The sequence below is a fragment of the Rissa tridactyla genome, chromosome 7 (genome assembly GCF_028500815.1).
Source record: "Rissa tridactyla isolate bRisTri1 chromosome 7, bRisTri1.patW.cur.20221130, whole genome shotgun sequence".
Lineage (NCBI taxonomy): Eukaryota > Metazoa > Chordata > Aves > Charadriiformes > Laridae > Rissa > Rissa tridactyla.
The window spans coordinates 1502853-1522032 of NC_071472.1; the positions used below are offsets into that span (position 1 = coordinate 1502853).

Here is a 19180-nt window from a genome sequence, read left to right on the forward strand (position 1 = left end):
GATTTTGTCCAGCAATTTAAACTAATGGTAAAATTTGAAATAATTCAATATTGGCATGTTATTATTTGTGAGAAAATTTCACAGGAATCCGTTCCGCTACAGTGATGACGCAAACTGATCTCTCCCTCTCAGTCTCCTGAGGATTAATCTTCATTTATGTCTATAAATCCCTCCTTTTTAAAATATTCTCCCTCCCCCCTTCTCACCAGAACTTACCCAGCCGCTCCAGGATTCAAGATGTGACTTCAAAACTGAAAATCCTCCGCTCACCAAAACAAGACCAACGCTCCGTTACTGGCATCGTGTATTATCACTAATATAGAACTAATATATATATATTTTCCTTACACACCAGGGAGCGTGTGACAGCGGGCCGCCCGGCCCGGCCCTTCTGTGCCCGCTGCAGGCAGAGCTGCCGCAGGATTTATACGGAAACTGCTTTTTTCCCACTGAATTATTGGTGTTTTTTTCCCCAAACACGGAGGGTTAATGCAGCATTTGGGCAATATCTGGCAGAGCAGGGCAAGGCCCAGGGGTTCAAGAGTGGGACGCGGACCCTGCCGTGTTTTCCCACGCTCTGATGCACGGCCGGGGCTACTTTTCTCGTGTGATGATGTTTTCTGGGGGATGTCTGGAAAAATTGAGCTTTAAACGCTGTCTGAGGGGCAGCAAACGCGCCGGTGCCCAGCCGCGCTGGCCCACGGGCACCTCTCCATCGCTCACAGCCCAGCAGGAAAAGCCCCTCTGCCGACTGCTGAAGTCGTGCGCGTAAATAAAGGGTCTAAAAATGCAGGGGTCGCAGGGGAACGTCTGGTGGTTTTTTTACCGCATGAAAAATAAGCACATACAGAAAAAGACAAAGGCACCAGAAGAAAACTAAACCAGTATATTTTAATTCTACAAAAATGTATAAATATTTCAATGTACAGCAAAGAGTACCAGTATACCATTTCATACCTGTTACAACATTTAAAATGTGTAATTCTTTACCCACAATCTGCTTTTATAAATTTAATTTCCATTTGTGTTCCCAGCACTTATTCAGGAGCCTTTGTAAGCGCATCCTCCAAACCACCGCACCGCCTTTTTTTTTTTTTTTTTTTTTTTCCTTTTTCCCCCTGCTTGGGAAAATCCCGAGCAGAATTCCAACCTTTTGGAAATAAACTTTGCCTTATTCTCAGAGCACCATGGCCTTTTTCGCGAGGCACCGCTTACCGAGCTGTCCCGAATACGTGCTCGCAGGGAAGAAATTCAATAGGAGGGGGGCGGCCACCTACCGGAGCAATGGTTGTGGCCGGACCTTCTGGCCGGCTGGGGAGGACGGATGGACACGGGAAGCCACAGAAGCATCCCGACACGCTGCTGGTGGTCATTCGACACCACTGGTCGCAGCTGGTGGTTAGCAGCAGGTTCGCCGTGGTGTGGTCCCACCAGCCGTGGGGACGCGGCAGGGCTGCGGCATTCACCGGCACCGCCAATTCCTCTCTGTCTCCCCAAAATGTCCCAGTCTGCTCAATAGCCCCGACCTCCCGAGAAGCGCCCGGTGTCAGGCTCTGCCCAGCACCCCCCGAGAGCAGACCAAGGGCGCGGGATCAGACAGCACCTCTACTTTCAAATTAAAACAAAAAATCAGAATACGGAGTTTTGCAGCTTTTCTTCAAAACTAATTTTCTCTATTTGCTATAATATTATCCACGTTAGAGTGCAATAACTAAATAAATCCTCCCGGTGACTGGGAAACAGGCATCTGTCTGCAGAGACCCATCTCGCTCAACTGACCCAAACGCCTATTTCGGTTCTGGCCTCCCCTGCCCCGGGGATCACCAGGAGGTGCCGGGAGATGAAGAGGGACACAGCTTTTTACGGCGTTTATGGTTCAGCTTACTCTTCAAAACGCCGGCTTTGCTGCTGCCGGCCAGCGCGACAACTCGGTCGCGCGTCATCCAGGCGAGTCTGAACAAATCGCGGAAGCAGCAGCACTTTTCCAGTGAAAAGAATAAATATTCAGCATTTTTAGAGTTATTTGTGTTTCAAACGCACCGTGAAAATAGAAGTCAACCCTCCCCACACCCTTCTGAGAGATTTTATAAATGGGGAGACAAAGACCAACCACTGGTTTTCGGCTGCGGTCTGTTTGTGGGCACTGAACTTCTCACCAACAGAGGCAACCAAACAAGCCATTTTCCATTATTTTAGCCCGAACCACTTGCTAAGGCAACACCCGCTTTCAGTGGCGGGAGGAAGGGCTGGGACCCACGCGCAGTAACTCACATCCATTCCCTGAACCCCACCAACTACCACCTCTGATGCCGCACCAGCGTTCGAGGTGCCCTCGCCGTCACCACCTCGCTCTCCTCCAGCGAGGCTTTGGGTGAGCCTCCTCTGCAATGAGGTCCTGGGGCTCCTCCAGCCTTCCCCAGGAGGCAAATCCAGCATCCGGCCCCTCAAAGCCCATGGAAACACTCGCCGTCGCCGAAGTTAAAGAGGTATTTCAGCGCTTTGTTCTAGGTCTGAGCACAGTTCCTAGAGGGCAGGCCATCCTGCCCGCGAGCAGACGACCTCCAGCAACACTTCTCCTCCGGCCGTGGGGGATGCGCGTACTTGCTCCTAAATAAGTACAATCCAACACAGAGGCATTTCAATTATTTTTCCCCCCAGCAGGGACACGGCAGTGCAGGTACCGACCATACCTAAACACAGCGAGCTTGCTGTTGTAGTCAAGGGATTATACACTTTATAAGGATGTTAACCTTTATACTAATTCTAAGGAGAAAAATATTCTTTTCTTCATCTGTTTTTGAGACTGTACCTCCCGCCTGGACCGCTGCATGACGACTGAGCCCTGCCATCACCCTCCAGCACCAAGAAAACCTCAGGATCTGAGGAGGGCAGTGCAGGAGCGCGGCAGCCTTCCCCCCCTCCGCAGCCAGGTCACGGGTAACACCGGGGGCACCCAGAAGAGGTGGCACCACCAACCACCCTCTCCTGATGCTCCTGGATGCCGCGGGACCTTCCACAACACCTGCCTCTGCATTGGCGTGCAGAAGCCCGGTGCCTGGACGCGCAGCCTGCCAGCACGAGCGGCCCTGCACGTGGCAAAAGCTCTCGGAAAGGAAACGAATAAACAATTTATTCACTCTTTTCCTGCGCGGAGACCGGCGTTCCAATTTGTTCGTGAAGTCTGCACGCTCTTTCTCTGAAGCAGAATTACAGTCTTCTATTTTGCCAGCTTTTGGAGCCATGTTGTGTACTTTTCTGGCCATCTGAAGCTGGGAACTGGAAGTGTTTGACCCTACTTTGAGCAGGGAGGCTGCACCAGATGAGCTTCCAAGTTAATCCGTGACACTCCAGCTCCCACGCATGCACAGCAATCGCTTTTCCAGTTTAATATCCTATTTTTCATTTAATGATGTGTATCAAGAAAATACAGATGATCTATAAATTTATAATACGTACATAATATATGACACTATTAATCCATAACGACCAGAGCATTATACAGAAAATATTGTCATTTTTAATGACCTAGTGCATAAACAGTCCTTTTTATGGAATTCTGCGTGGAATAAAGGGAAACCATTTCACCACTTACCCGTGCCGTATCACGCTGTGGCTGCTGCCCTGTGATGTAGGTCTCCGGAAGCCTGTAGGCAATGGGAAAACCCATCCCGGCCCATCGCACAGCGGATGCCTTTTGGGGAGGGCGTGCTGCTGGGGTGACCAGAGGAAATGTCACCAGGACATATAGGAAATGTCACCTGTATGTACAGGGCCCATCCCCACCCCCTGCCGGGGGCCGGCACGGCATCATCTCCTGCGACGCCCCCCACGCGACTGCGCGCCATCGGCATGTGTTTAATCACCACGCTAACAAAAGGATTAAGCCACAAAATTATTAAAAATATAAATAAGCATCTGTCGCCGCTATCGAAGCGAGAACATCCGGAGGCAGAACTCAGAGTCGATCCAGTCCCATCCCCTGTGCGCGGGGGATCCATGGGTGAAGCTCTTGCCCGTCTCTTACATGGGATGCAGGTATATATGAACACTTAAGGGTGGCAGCTGGGGATCGAGTCCAGACCAGCTCTCAGTCTCCAGTGGTCTCGGGTTTTGGTACCTCCATCCGCAACCCCCTTGCGGGTCCCCAGGGGCCACCCCCAGCCATTTCTCTGCCCACTGCAGAGGACGTTTCAACCTGGTCGGAGTTCCCCACGTGCGTCACTCCTCCTTCTTACCATTGTTCCTGTGTCTTTTGCTGTTACCTCATTTAATTTCAATTCCTGAGTGCAGTCTTTGCTCAGTTTTGCTGCTTTTCCAAACACCGGATCCCATTTTTTTTCCCCAGCACAAACCACGAGGCTTTTGTTCTGTCTGGTGACTGTGCTCTCAGCGTGGCCCTTCACCGAGTCGCACACAATGTGAGAGAACAGCAAATATCCCCACCGTGCTGCCAAGAAAGACCAGCACCCACACATCCAGCTCAGCAGACGCCTGCCAGGATGGTTCCCAGTGCCAGTTTGTGTCATAAGGCATTTCATGCCGGGTCACTTCTCCGTAGTGGCGTGTGACACACAGAAAACACCCTCCATCCCAACCTCTTTGATGCAGGGTTCATAAAGGTTTCTCTGGAACCATTTTGGAGCACATTTCTGTTGATAACAGCATGTGTTTTGACATTTATAGGCTCAGACGAGCTTCCTCTGAACACCCACAGGTTCCAAAGGGGCACGTGGAGACCCGTCGCCTGGAGGAAACTCTCCCGAGACTTTGCTCTGTCAGCTGGGATTTGGAGAGGGCTTCAGCACCGCTGGCCTCAGCAAGGAGGAGGAGAGGGGGAGGAGGAGGAGGAGGAAGAGGAGGGGGAGGAAGAGGAGGACATCCCAGCCGAGGCAGCGGGTCTGCGCCGGCTTCAGGCACCCAGGGTCATGTTGCGCAGCAGCCACTGCTGGGAACGGCTGTCACCGCACTCCCTCATGGTGGGAACCATTTTGTCCTCCTCCGATGGCTCATCCAGGCACTGGTTGCTGTTGACGTGCCTCAGGGTGAGCTTCTGCAATAGAGAAGGGTAAGAGCGGTGGCAGCATAATTACTGCTGAAAATCATTAACAGCATTTTTGGTCTTGTTTCAGTCTTATTCTAGTCCCCACACAAGCCACGAGACAGGTGCTCATTCCTGGCCACCACTCGTAGGGCTCTACGAGACCTCCACCACCCCACGGCCACCCCATGGGTGCCCAGCTCACCCTCACGCGTGGACACACAACCTGGGGAGCGAGCACCGCTGCTGAACCCAGCAACAAATAAACATGACACAAAAGTACAAAATAAATGAAAGGAAAGATTATTTCAAACCCCAGTATTTTGGATCAGGAAGCTTAGTCTCCAACCACCTGAACACACGTGCATTTCAGACCAGTGCACTCATGGTTCAGAAATAATCAGTAATGGAAACACATTTGCTAAGTATTATATGAACAACGGCAACACGCAGATGGAAACTCTTCTGTTTCCAACACATTTTTTCTTCTTTGGGACACTCGTCCCTCTCTGCTCCTACCACAAGACACTGTATTGCTGAGGAATGGGAGAGGATGCAATGGTGCAGAGGATGCTGAGGATGCAATGCTGCAGGTCAGCTGTGGTCCCCACACGGCCCAGGATGAAGCTGAAACCAGGCTGGTTGGAATGGGGACCACCTCGCCAGGGCCCAGCTCTCAGAGGAGTCTACTCTGGACAAGCCCTGCACAGCTCTGGCAGAGCGCAATGGCCACGCACTGCACCCGCACCCAGCCATGGCCCTGAGAGCTCGGTATCAGCTTAACACTTATCGTATGGGTTGGAAGGGACCTTAAAGCCCAGCCAGTGGCACCCCCTGCCCTGGGCAGGGACACCTCCCACCAGCCCAGGTTGCTCCAAGCCCCGTCCAACCTGGCCTTGAACCCCTCCAGGGATGGGGCAGCCACAGCTTCTCTGGGCAACCTGGGCCAGGGGCTCACCGCCCTCACAGCCAACAATTTCTGCCTCACATCTCATCTCAATCTCCCCTCTGTCAGTGGAAAACCCTTCCCCCTCGTCCCATGGCTCCCCTCCCTGCTCCAGAGTCCCTCCCCAGCTTTCCTGGAGCCCCTTGAGGGCCTGGAAGGGGCTGGAAGGTCTCCCCGGAGCATTCTCTTCTCCAGGCTGCCCCAGCAAGAACAACCAAGGGAACAGGGGACTTCAGGACTGAAATCTTGTTTGCAGATCCTCCACTGGAGCAGAGACCAACTTTATGTTGAACACTGTGCAGAGGAACAAACCGGGGCACAAGGATGGGTGGCAAAATTCTGCGGCCCTCCTGGAGGAGGGAGAAAGGACGAATCAAGCCAAGGACAGATGAGCCCGACCCGCGTGGCAGAGTCTCCTTCAAAAGCGGTGGGGGCTGCTCGCTCCCTCCCACGCACCCGCCAGTAGAAATACTGCTATAATAAAATACAGAAAGTACTACTGTAACTGGAGTTATGCAAATACGGAGTCACTTCAGCAACTACTGTCTCCGGTGCAGTCTCACGGCTAATAAACCCCAAGTGCGTACCTCCATACGAACAAAAAACCCCAAACTATCGTCTGGTGTTTCAATTAAACTGCTGGGAAATGCTAACAGTGCCGCCAGCCATGCGGTTTCATCCTCCGAACACATACCTGCGCTACTGCACCGTACAGTTTTACACTGCAGTTCGTCCCGGATTGCCGCGTCCCATATTAACACTCCGAAATTTGTATTATGAATATTCTTTCAATAAGCGCGTCCCTGGAGATTCGCTCCTCAGTTTAAAACAAACGATTGCGCAGTTCTCAAAGAAAAGGCTGCAGATATTATAACAAATCACCGAGGGGCCATCTGATATGCATTCAATGATGAATATCAGGCATTTTTTTCCTCTAATTACAAGAGGAAAGAATTAGTAGTGCTAACAGAAATAGCTTGTTTACTAAATAGCACTGCTCAAAGCATCACTGATTCTTCACTTATATTGTTTTAAGTGCAATTAAGCCGCTATCATTTTCTACTATAACCAGAAATGCAAACAAGTCTAAAAATGCTGCTGCTGCTGCCTTCATCAGCTGTTCCCTTTTATTCAGTGTATAATTTCATGCTAGACTACCACATCGCTGCGATTTTCAACCGTCTCATAATTTTTTTTTTCTTTCTGTGTCCTATCATTATTTATGCTATTACAAAAAAAGGTCTCGTTTGCTTGGAAAACAATTAATTACCAGGCAGTAGGATAGTCACGCAGACCAGCCTAAAATTTATATTTTCCCGAGATGTGAGAACGGGCGCAGAGCACAGGAGCGAGCTCGGTAGCTTCCCGCTTCCCAAATGTATGCAAATCACGGCTCTGACGAGCGAAGGCTCTGAATACATCAAGGAAAACCGATGGAGCACGGATCCTAGGCTCCAGCGGTCATTACTGATATCCGCAACAGACAGAGAATCGTTTTGGTTGGAAAAGACCTTTGAGATCATCGAGCCCAACCCTTAACCCAGCACTGCCAGGTTCCCACTAGCCCATGTCCCTCAGCACCACGTCTACTACCTGTTGATGATTCGAAATTATCTGTGACTAATACCTCCAGGATTGAACTACTTCAAACTGGGGGTTTTCAAAATGAACATTTCTGAAAAATATCACGCAATTGGCATGATTTATGTGTCTTGGAATAGGGACCAAATCTTCAGGTACTGCAGATAGTAAGGACCACATGGACATCAATAGCTCGAGGTAGTTGAATTAATCTAAAATTAGTCATAATTAATCATAACTAACATTAAGCATATATACTATCATACATCTACATAATCATCTGAGAAAACAAGAGAGGAATTCAGCTGAGTTTAACAGGCAGAGAACGGAGAAGCATTTTTTGGGGAACAGCTTACACCATTACACGTTCTATTTGCTTTTTAATACCAACCTCCAACCGTTTGTTAAAGGAAATAGTCAGTGGGGCTGTAAAAAATGTTTCTAAAGACTTCCAGCCTTGTGTAGTTTCTGAGCATCCACGTTTGCAAGGGGCTGCCATTGCAGGCCTCCACCGTGGGACCGTGGGTGCCATCCTCTATCCTGCTTAGGGTCAGGCACGACTGCGTGATTATGTGAAGAAACGTATGGGTCTGCACGACAGAAAAACGGTAAAAGTAAACAAAACCGGCAAAGATGAAGACAAACAAATGAAAAAGCAACAGACGGTTTGATTAGACATCCACAGCAGTGAAGCAGCTAAAGCTAAGAGTGCTCTTATGGGAATTACTAATGAATAATTGGGCCTGGGAATACTCTGGTGTCAAATTGTAGGCAAACTGTGCGAGCTTACACACACATAGCACATACACAAATCGGCACATTCATCAACTAAGCTTCAGTTTCACCAAAAATGTTCTCACCGCTCTGCTTTGAGGGAATGGTCCACTCGAGACCCCTTAATTTGGCAATTCAGACCCGAGTGTGGCTCTGAATTATAGAATCACAGAATGGTTTGGGTGGGAAGGGACACTAAAGCCCAGCCAGTGCCACCCCCTGCCCTGGGCAGGGACACCTCCCACCAGCCCAGGTTGCTCCAAGCCCCGGCCAACCTGGCCTTGAACCCCTCCAGGGATGGGGCAGCCACAGCTTCTCTGGGCAACCTGGGCCAGGGGCTCACCGCCCTCACAGCCAACAATTTCTGCCTCACATCTCATCTCAATCTCCCCTCTGTCAGTGTAAAACCCTTCCCCCTCGTCCCATGGCTCCCCTCCCTGCTCCAGAGTCCCTCCCCAGCTTTCCTGGAGCCCCTTGAGGGCCTGGAAGGGGGAAGTACTGGAATGGTCCCCCCCAGACACGGTGCCTGGCTGCACTCCTCGATTCCCACGGCACAGCCAGATCCGGGCAGAGATGATGTTTCTCCCGCAGTAATATCCTGTACTAAGCACCCTGAAGCTTACTCGAGCATCACTAAATTAAAAATACAATGAATAAGGAGATAAGAATTTTTTTGCCAACTATGATCAGCTCTTCCTTCACCATGCTGACCCCAGGTGAACTGAGATGGGAGGGGGCTTTTATTTCCCTAAATTGCCCCTGGAGCCGCGGCAGCCAGCAGTTGGTGTCCCATCCCCACGGCGCCCAGGGGATGCTCCTCCTGGGCAACCTGGGGATGCTCCTCCTGCATCCCAGCCCCGCTGCGGCCCCCTCGCCCGCTCCGGCGCTCCGGCTTCGGTTTGTGAAGGGAAAAAGTAACATACAGATAAAGAGGCCACCAAAAATATCAAGAACAAATGTCCTTATAATGTCACTTTGAGTAACCAGTGCGAACATCAATGCCTGTTTGTGTTTCATTATGCATTATTGCTTCGTGTTCACTTCTGTCGACTGCTCTTTTAAGGGAAAACAGAGGCACATAAATAAATTACTTCAAAATTTAACAATCTCTCTGTATTGCTTGTTTATATTATGTTAATTAAATTTAGTAGATTCTTCACATGGGTATAAATAGTCCTAAGCATTATTTTGACAATCTGACCATTTTTCTCTGGTACATGAGACAAGAAGTTTAACTCATGTACATCAGCAAGGCTGCGCTGACTTTAGAAAATCTACAGTAATGGAAGCAAGGGATCATTTGTCCCATTCACTCATTTTATTAAACATTGCTCTCTAAGAAGGCAACAAAAAAATCCCTGCAATGTTCTCACTACTCTTTTTTGAAGAACTAAGTCCTTTTAAATACATAGTAAGAAGACTGCAAAAACAGTCAAGTTATTGGCCATAACCTCTTGTGGTAGAATCATAGAATGGTCCAGGTTGGAAGGGACCTTTTAGATCATCGAGTCCAACCATCGACCCAAAACTGCCAAAACCACCACTAAACCATGTCCCTCAGCACCACGTCTGCCCAGCTTTTAAACGCCTCCAGGGATGGCGACTCCACCACTGCCCTGGGCAGCCTCTTCCAATGCTTCACAACCCTTTTGGTGAAGACATGTTTCCTGATATCCATCCTAAACATCCCCTGGTGCAACTTGAGGCCGTTTCCTCTTGTCCCATGGCCTGTTCCTTGGGAGCAGAGCCCGACCCGCCCTGGCTACCCCCTCCTTCAGGGAGCTGTAGAGAGCGAGAAGGTCTCCCCTCAGCCTCCTCTTCTCCAGGTTGAGCACCCCCAGCTCCCTCAGCTGCTCCTCATCACACTTATTCTCCAGAAGTTAGTAATAAGACTGCAGTCTATAGTAATATTCAAATTATTGGCCATAACCCCTTACGTAGTAGAAGTTAGTTGGACCACACCAAGTCCAGCAGGTCCCATAACTTTGAGACGTGGTCCCAGGTTGGGTAGCGTGGGTGGCCTGTGACCACCCGGAGGAGCACCGCGGGAGCAGCAGCGATGGAGAGGCACCAGCTCAGGCCGCTTTGCCACGGCACTGCTAGAGGAGGCAGCGGGATGCGCTATTCTAGGGGGTGAGGTCGCTACCAAACTTACCTCAAAGCTATACTCCCATTTCCCAGCATACTGATGGAAGGGAAAAAAAGGAAGAAAGAAAAAAAAAAAAAAAAGGAAATTGGAGTCAAACAGTGACTCAAGAAACATTTTTATGAAGACCCTCATCTCTCCATGAATGCAAATCCAACAGCTTTGAAAAGACACCGGGTTTAGTGACAAATAACAGTAATTATGCAAGATCAAATCCTGACATCATTATTCATGCATGACGAAACGAAACTCTTTTCTATCAGATGTGACATATTTACGGCAATATTTTTTCCTGAGATCATTCACATAGGTTACATGTCATAGGACTTCACCACACTGGGGATGCAGGAATTTGCCTGGATGTCACAGGGCGACACAACGGGAGCCACCAGGTAGGTGAGGACAAACCTGGACACGCTCCACACAGCTTCCAACCCCAACTGATGGGTCTATTTGGCACCGAACAGAAGCCGTATGTAACTCCTGCAAAAATAGCTCCACCGAGACCAGTGCTCCAGCGCAGGGGCAAAAAACGCCAAGGAACTACTTAGCAAAATGGGAAAAATGAGTTTCCTTAGACAAGCAAGATCACACGGCAACAGAGCAACTCCGGCTCCAGCCCATCAGAATTCCCAGATCTTTTTCTGCTGATCCGTCGCCTTGTTTCCAACCCTCGTCCCAAAGCAAATAGCACTTATGTGTTATAAATATGTTATAAAACACATGCTGATAGGAAGCCTTTGAAAGCTGGGAAATTCGAACTTGGCATGTCCCATTGGTAGGGCTGGTTTATAGACCTGCCCTTGCCGTGTAATGGGCGGCCTGAGAAAGGGCCGGGAATCTTAATGTGCTGCTCAAGAAGTAGGAAAGCATTAAAATTTAATAATGGCAGGCAATGGATTAAAAAAAAAAAAAAAAAAAAAAAAACACAAAATAAAACAGAGAAGGAAAAAAAAAATATTTCCTGACAAGTTGTAAAAACGTTTAGGAAAAAGATGTTGAAAAACGCTGTAAAATGCTATTGCCTGGAGTGTTCAAAGCCCTTCTGCATTAGACAGGGCACGGAGGTGCCCTCCCCGGCACAGCCTGCGGCTCCTGGGCACAGCAGGGCTCTTTATTTAGTCTGCCCTTAAACCCAGACCATGCCATTAACACTTTGTGCTACAAGCGCTTCTTTTTAGACTATATGCATACCACTATCAACATCGGGCTCCCTTTTTTTCTTCTACAGGCAATACCTACAGTAACTTATCCTAGCCGGTTCAGAGAAAGATGCAGCTCAATGAAAACTGCCTTTTTTTGGAGTGGGGTGGGGGATTTCTACTTTTCTTTGAGAATAATCAAAACGACGACTGCAGAACTACTCCCCGCGAATGCAAACCAGGCTTCTCCCCACCTGACGAGCCTTCTCCCAGGACACCGGTCCCCACAGCGCCGGGCTGGCAGCACCCGCCTGCGCTACAGCAACCGCTTCCGCAAACTCCCAGTATTTTAATTTTTATTTCATTTTTTTATTTAAAACGTCTGAGTGTTTTAATCCTACTTTATTCCCCCTAGGATCTCTCTCTCACCCTCTTTCATTCAGGAGGCCTGTTGCGGTAAAACCCCTTGGGGTGCATCCAGCCCCCGTGAAGGCGGACGCGCTGAAGCCTCATCTTTTGAAAGCCTCTCCTTTCTCCCAGCTCTGCCAACGCACCGCGATTTTGACCCAAAACAGGAATGCCAATTTCGTCCTCTCCGTCAGCGAGGGATTTTCTCTTCTGACAAACCGACTCGTACCTTTTGATCGCTGTTTTCTTCCAGTGTTTCCAGTTCACTTGCGTCTCAAGCGCAAATTCATATGCATAAATAAGTTGAAGCGTTAAAAGCATTTAGCACAAATTCAGACACTTTTGGTATGAGAAAAGGAGAAAAGGGGCTTTTCGAATAGCCTGCTTCAACCAACTAAATTTGATACTTTCACAAATAGATATGAAAACATTTGATGTTTACCTTTTTTACCACCACAAACTCTTCTCAGCTCCTCGTTTATTTTTGAAAAAATACAAATGCTAGGAATATCGAAGAGAACTGTAATATTATTAAGGTATGTATAAATTCTTGGAAAAGGCCTTCTGTGATTTTTTTTTTTAATATACTATATATTTAAATACCATAATTTAGACCAAACTAGAATATCTTAGAAAATTTAATAAGAGTATGCAAACAGCAGAAAGTTACCTGAAGATCTCTATTGAGAAATCCCTTTTCATGATTATTTGCATTTCTCGTTGTACCTCCAGATGTGGCCAGGGCACGGTTGGCCCTTAGCGAGTCTTAACTCCTAAATACCTTTAAGGGGAGGAGGGACGTGGGCTGCAACCACGGCACAGCGCCCAGAAATCACCTCCAGTCCATTTCTGCGTGAGTCAAGAAATGTAAAACCGAGTGCAATTAAGCCGGAAAAACAAATGAATGGATTCAAGTGGTTCAGGCAACGTGTTGCGAATGTTTTTTTCTGGGAAAATAAATAAAATGTCACAAGCCAGTTATTTTCTCGGGAAAAAGTACTGCCTATTAGGGATGTATTTCCCTAGTGCCCAGAGGGATGTGTTTGGGGGTTCCCTGCAACACTGAGAGGTCCCCAGCAGCAGAAGCACACGAGGGTGGGTGAGGGAAGTGCCCCCCCCGGCAGCACCCACACCGAGGGGCCGTCTGTGCACTAACGAACGTACCATCAACACCAGTCCCGTCACGAAGGGGAGCCTGCAAGCTGACGTCTGGATGTTGACAGAGCAGAATTGTTAACAAAAATATTCTTGTCAATACATGGAAGGGCACATAATGCAGCGACTGTGATTTATCTGTGGGACAGACAGCAAACCCCTCCTCTCTCAGACCCCTTATATAAAACCAAATGGTCTATTTCTTTTTTATGAGCTCCATCTAATGGTTGATTTTGTTTTTACACAGCTACTTAGACACTTTCCGTGGCGGATCTCTTATGCTAAACTTAAGAGAAAAAAACCCAGCCTGTTTCCAACGTTAAAAGTAAAGGAGAGCAAACTGGCCGAAAGAAGTTTAGCCTTCCATGCAGAAAGGCGAAAGCAGCACGCTCTGGGAAATGTTGGAAATACTTTTAAAAAGACTACATGTCTTTTAAATACATCACTATTTTTCCAGCTTTGCAGCGATGGGAATACACCAATACCGGTTTGTTTTTTCCGGGGGGAGACCAGCAGAGCCGGGCAAGCGCAGGTCATCGGGCGGCCAGTGTCAGAACTGCGCTCCCGGAGGAAATCCATTTTCAGCAGCTTGGGCCCAAAACAGCCAAAGGAAAGTCACTGGCAGTACCTTTTTTTTATTATTTTTTTTACCAGGAAGGATTGCTCTCTACGCTTTGGGTAGAGAAGGAGCATTTTGGGAGGCCCCTGGCCTGGGACCATGTGTGTGGCTACCGAAGGGCAACCGGCACTAGGGGTGAGCGCTGGGCTGGGGGCGAGAGCGTCCCCCCGCGCACGGATTCCAGCGGAGAGCTGAAATACAGCCTCGCCTCTGCGCCCAGCCAGGGCCGGGCTGTCGAAGCACATAAAAATAATATTGAAAATATTTTTTAAATTACTATTTATTCAATATTCATTTTTTTTTCTTTGAAGTACTGCTGAGACAAATTTGAAATATTCCAATTTATGAGTTTCCCCTCGGCCAGCAGTCAGCACTACGCTCCTTAGCTTCTATTTACATCAATCTAAAACTGAATAAAAATCAATTATCATCTGTTTGCAGGAATTAAACAAAGGAGGATATAAGATCTTCAATCTCATGTGTTAACTGCAGGCAAGAACATCTTCAAAAATGCCTAAAAATTCTCAAAATACACATCCATTTTGTGTAAGAACATAAAGAAACGTCTTTATTTAAGAGAACGTTGGTTTAAATTAAAATGTTAATCTCAAGAACGTATCAGAAGTTACCAAATAAATTGCACCCGAGTGGTAAGTACCGTTGTCATTTTTCTACTGCGTAGTTCAGTATTATGCAATGGCAGGTTTGTAGGGTTTTTTCTTACCATAATAAGTTAGAAAGATCCTATCTTGAAGCAAATGCTTTGTGTGAATTTCACCGTGCAAAACTGCACATTTTCATTTCAAAGCAAAAGCTTAAAATGGATGTTTTAATTTTCATCTGCAGTTTCCTGTCTCATCTAAAAAGAAGAATTATTCTGCCAAAAAAATACTGAGCTGTTTATACATATTTTAAACTCATTTTACAGGCTCTCCATAAGCCACTGAATTTCTTCAAACCGCACCCTCTCAAACCCCAGAAAAAGCCACCTCCCATTCCAAGGCAGCGTCAGACTCATCAGTGACTGGGATACGGAAAAGGAGTAAACACAATTTAAACCCAGATGAAATGATCTTTAAGAGCCAGCAGAAAAAAAACTGGAAAAACTGTAACTGAAAAATAAATGAATCTTGTTTTCTACTTCATTTCCATAAAAATGCAGAATACTTCTTTACGTTTGTAAGAGTGCAAGACAACACCAGTTACTAGAAACGAGCTTTTTTGAAAAATAATTGACTTTTTCACTCTTACAAAAAGAAGGTTTGTGCAAACACAATTTCAAACCTGGCGGTTGGCTGAATTATTTGGCAGTCCTGAGTCCGTGCTGTGGGAGGAGATGCCATGGGCACACAGAATCGCCTGGGTTGGAAGGGACCTTTCAGATCATGGAGTCCAACCATCGACCCAACACTGACAAACCCCCACTACCCCATGTCCCTCAGCACCACGTCTGCCCGGCTTTTGAACACCTCCAGGGATGGCGACTCCACCACTGCCCTGGGCAGCCTCTTCCATCGTGTCCCCAGGCTCCGGCTCTCACAGCCTCCCCCGCCACACGGCCTTACTCCGCCAAGAATAAACCCTGGGGCCGTCCCCAGCGCGGCTCCTACCTCCGCATCGTACTCCCAGAGCTGGTTGCCCCTCATGTGGTGGCACTTCAGCATGGTGACGGGGCCGTTCAGCCTTGAGACGTCCAGGCACAAGTCGTCCGTGCGGATCTCTTTGTCAGCAGTGTAAGAAAACACCTGGAAACAGGAAATTATTGCAGTGACAAAAAGTTAGCAAAAGTCCTAACCGAGTATTTTCACTCCAGTGGAGCAGAACTACTTCCTCCTCCAAACACCGTGGTGCTGGCGCCTTGGGTTTCATGACAGTTGCATGCAAGTTTCTCCACTAGTGATTGCCTGTTGTGCACAACGGAAGGAATATCATGTGTAGGAAAAGAAATTTGCTAGGACCACGGCCGGGAATCACGCAGGCATACGCTCTACGGGAGCTCTACAGAAGCACGTAATCGTGATCAGCGTTTTCAGGGGAAATTTCACAGATCTTTTAATACAACGGATAAACCCAGCCCATCACTGGAAAAATCCAAACTTTCCTAAATTAAGTCTTCCTCCTAGCATCTACCTTAACTTTGGGTAGCAAGGGTTATCTGTGTTAAAGACCAATGTGTGTGAATATTTCAGAAATATCAGATCACTTAATAAAATTAGGAAATAAAGAGAAAGGAAGGAAGCTGGTAGAGGACTGCGAGCGTGTACACCACATTACATGGCCTGGACACGTGGGAAGCATCCCTCTGCTCACAACCTCCAGAAAGTTGGTGGTCCCAGCACAAAAGCTCCCAAAATGGCTTTAGGATGCAGCCCTGGGTCCGTATGGCTTCCTGCTTTCCTTGCGGCAAATCCCTTTTCCTAGCAAAAAGGGAATTATTTCTGTCCTGTCCCCTCTCCTCAGCAGAAGGTGACCAGCGAGTGGAGCCTCAGCCTGTCCACCAGGACCTACCACCCATCCCAAACCGGCCTCTGCTCTGGGCTCACACGGCTGCAGCACCACCGCGGTGGAACAGAAACAGAAGAAAGTTTGCCGTTAATAAAACGATGTCCAGATCAGGACAAAAGATAGGATGATGCTGTCCCATTCTGGTTTTGATGAGAACAGATTTCCATCTACACCTGGAGCTGAGAAATAGTGCTGTAAAAATACTAAAAATATTCACTTATGTGGCAATGCTGAAATTAACGGAGAAATATAATTAAAGTACGGACAAATACAGCATGTGGACATACACCTCAAGTACTTGGTGGTTTCCTGCACAACCTATTCTTCTTGTCCAAGGACTACAGTATCATTAAAAGAGCCGCGACGGAGATGTGAACTGCAAATAAGGCGGTGCCCCAGGGGACGTCTGTCCATTGAGACTCCCAGCGAAACACTAAACTGCACTCAAGGAAGACGACTCAATCAAGCAGCAAAATGAAAACTTTTTCAGTGAATTAAGCAGAGGGAAGGAGACACCACGTCCCCTGGGAACACGGCGCCGGGCAGCGGTGGGGTGAGGGCTGACCGCAGAGAAGACGTGGGTGTCATTTTCAAAAGCAGCTCTAACTGTGTCCGTCTCTGGCAAATCTCAGCCAGAACTAAAGCATTCACAAGTAAATAAACGCATGGCGGTAGAAACAGGTTTTTTTAAATTTTCAAATTCATACAAGCTGTCACACACATGTTTCCCCAGTTTCAGTTTGTGTCCTGAACCTGTGCTTTTTCCAACTATTTTTGTTACAGTAAGACAGAAAAGAAAGAGAATTGGAATAGGAATATAATTGGAATAGGAATATAATTGGAATAGGAATAGAACTGGAACAGAATAGGAATAGGGATGGGATAGGATGGGATGGGATGGGATGGGATGGAACAGTTCAGTTCACTTGGAAGAGACCTCCAATGATCACCTAGTCCAAGTGTCTGCCTACATCTTGTCCCTGTTAAGTCAAAACTAAACAGTGATGAAAAAGGGTAATTTAGGTCTAGACTTGCTCAGAGTGATCACTGGTTTGTTTTGCAGAGGTCCAACAGATGTACATCTTTCCATCAGATGAGCTGGCACTAGCACATCAGGCTAAGTTCATGGAAATGCATCAGGTCACCAAAAAAAACTCAACCACGATCATTTGAGAGGTTTCTTCAAAAATTGTACAAGAGCAGTCCACAGCCTGGACTAAACTGAAGCCTGAAGGTTTTAGAAAAAAAATTATTCGACTGTTTACGACCTTCTCATTTATATCAACATCTGAAAATTCTTCTCAAAATAAAACAGCGTAATAACAAAACCAGCCTTCTTCAATCATTCATCCAGACCTCCGAAAATCCCCTTCTGGGACATTGCTTTGAAATTATTTTGGAATAATAAGCACCGAAGTCAAGAAGAAAGACAATTTGGGAGAAATTAATAAACAACCTAAAGTAGGTCCAAAAGACTATTGGTGCTATGACATTAAGCCGTGATACCTGTAAATACCTATGTGAACATACACCTATTTGTTGGGAGGGAAATACATCTCTCCCACGGACAGGCTGATTTCATTTGTACGTGAAACATGCCCCGCTCGTCCCTGGTGCCACGCGCGCCGAGTGCACTGCCCAGCACGCAGACTCCCGAGGGTCCTTAAAGCCATCCTCGGCCAAAACCAGCCTAGGGCTGGAACGGGGAGAGAAAGGTGTCGCGGCTGAGGCAGCGAAGGTGTGGGCTGGAAGAGCCATTACTCAAACCAGACGCTCAGCTACCAAGCTGCCACAATTAATATCCAACAACAAAACCTTTGCGGGGGGGGGCGGGCTTTGGTTTTCCTTTAAACACCTTTAACCAAAAATCTTACTTTCTGGTAGAATATTGGACTTCTCCGCCTGCCAGCGTGCTCTGTCTGGAACAAGAAACGTGGCCAAATAATCTAATAACCTGAAAATCACTGATAGCGTTTATGGCAGAAAGTACCTCTCGCTACTTTTGGGCTCAGTTTGGGCTCAAGAATCACTCACACGAATACACTGCACACGTATTCCCGCTGTTCCTACGCTCATTATTAAGAGATTTATCCATTACCATTTATCCTGAAGCAGCTTCTAACTATAATTTGCAACTTATTTGTGTTGTTTTTTTCCAGTAAACATATTTGCATCAGGCATTGTCTTCTCGCCTCAGAGAGCCGTTTGCTTCTGCGTTTTATAGAAAGCAAATACTTATATTTTAAAATGTATTTCCATTTGCATATTTCTTTTTCCTCTCATCTTTGATAATTGCAAAACACTGCTCCATTATATCTTTTGAAAGAATAAGTGATGTCTGAATTAACAATTACAGAAGACGGGTTTGAAAAACACGCCGTCTTAAGAAAGAAAAATGAATGCTAATTAAGACGATGTAAAATTATCAGGCTAGCATTTTGCTACCATCCATATTAATTATAGATATAATTATATTAATGTCATATAAAAGTAGAGGGAGAGGAACATGTTGCATTTTGTAGCTAATTAAAGAGTATATTTCACGCCCCACACACGCCAGCGCGAGGCGCAAGATGGGGCTCCCCAGCCGGGGTCCAGGCGGCGGCCGCTGACGCGCCCAGGCTTTGGGGAGGTGGACGTGGCCCAATCTTGGCTGTGAGGGTGGTGAGCCCCTGGCCCAGGTTGCCCAGAGAAGCTGTGGCTGCCCCATCCCTGGAAGGGTTCAAGGCCAGGTTGGACGGGGCTTGGAGCAACCTGGGCTGGTGGGAGGTGTCCCTGCCCAGGGCAGGGGGCTTGGAAGGAGAAAATCTTTAAGATCCCTTCCAACCCAAACCCGTTTTGTGATTCTACGAATGTAATAAAGTCT

General features: G+C 47.5%; 1 protein-coding gene across 2 annotated transcripts in view; it reads right to left on the reverse strand.

Annotated features, from left to right (window-relative positions):
- Positions 1-877: 877 nt before the first annotated feature.
- The window catches only part of GALNT13 (polypeptide N-acetylgalactosaminyltransferase 13), a 130532-nt gene continuing 112229 nt past the window's right edge, over positions 878-19180 (reverse strand). For both annotated transcript variants that reach the window (XM_054210140.1, XM_054210141.1), the window contains exons 12-13: positions 15420-15554; positions 878-5050 (exon numbers count right to left, since the gene is read on the reverse strand). In XM_054210140.1, the coding sequence (XP_054066115.1) occupies positions 4910-5050; positions 15420-15554 (276 nt within the window). In that variant the 3' untranslated portion in view covers positions 878-4909. The remainder of the gene's footprint in view (positions 5051-15419; positions 15555-19180) is intronic.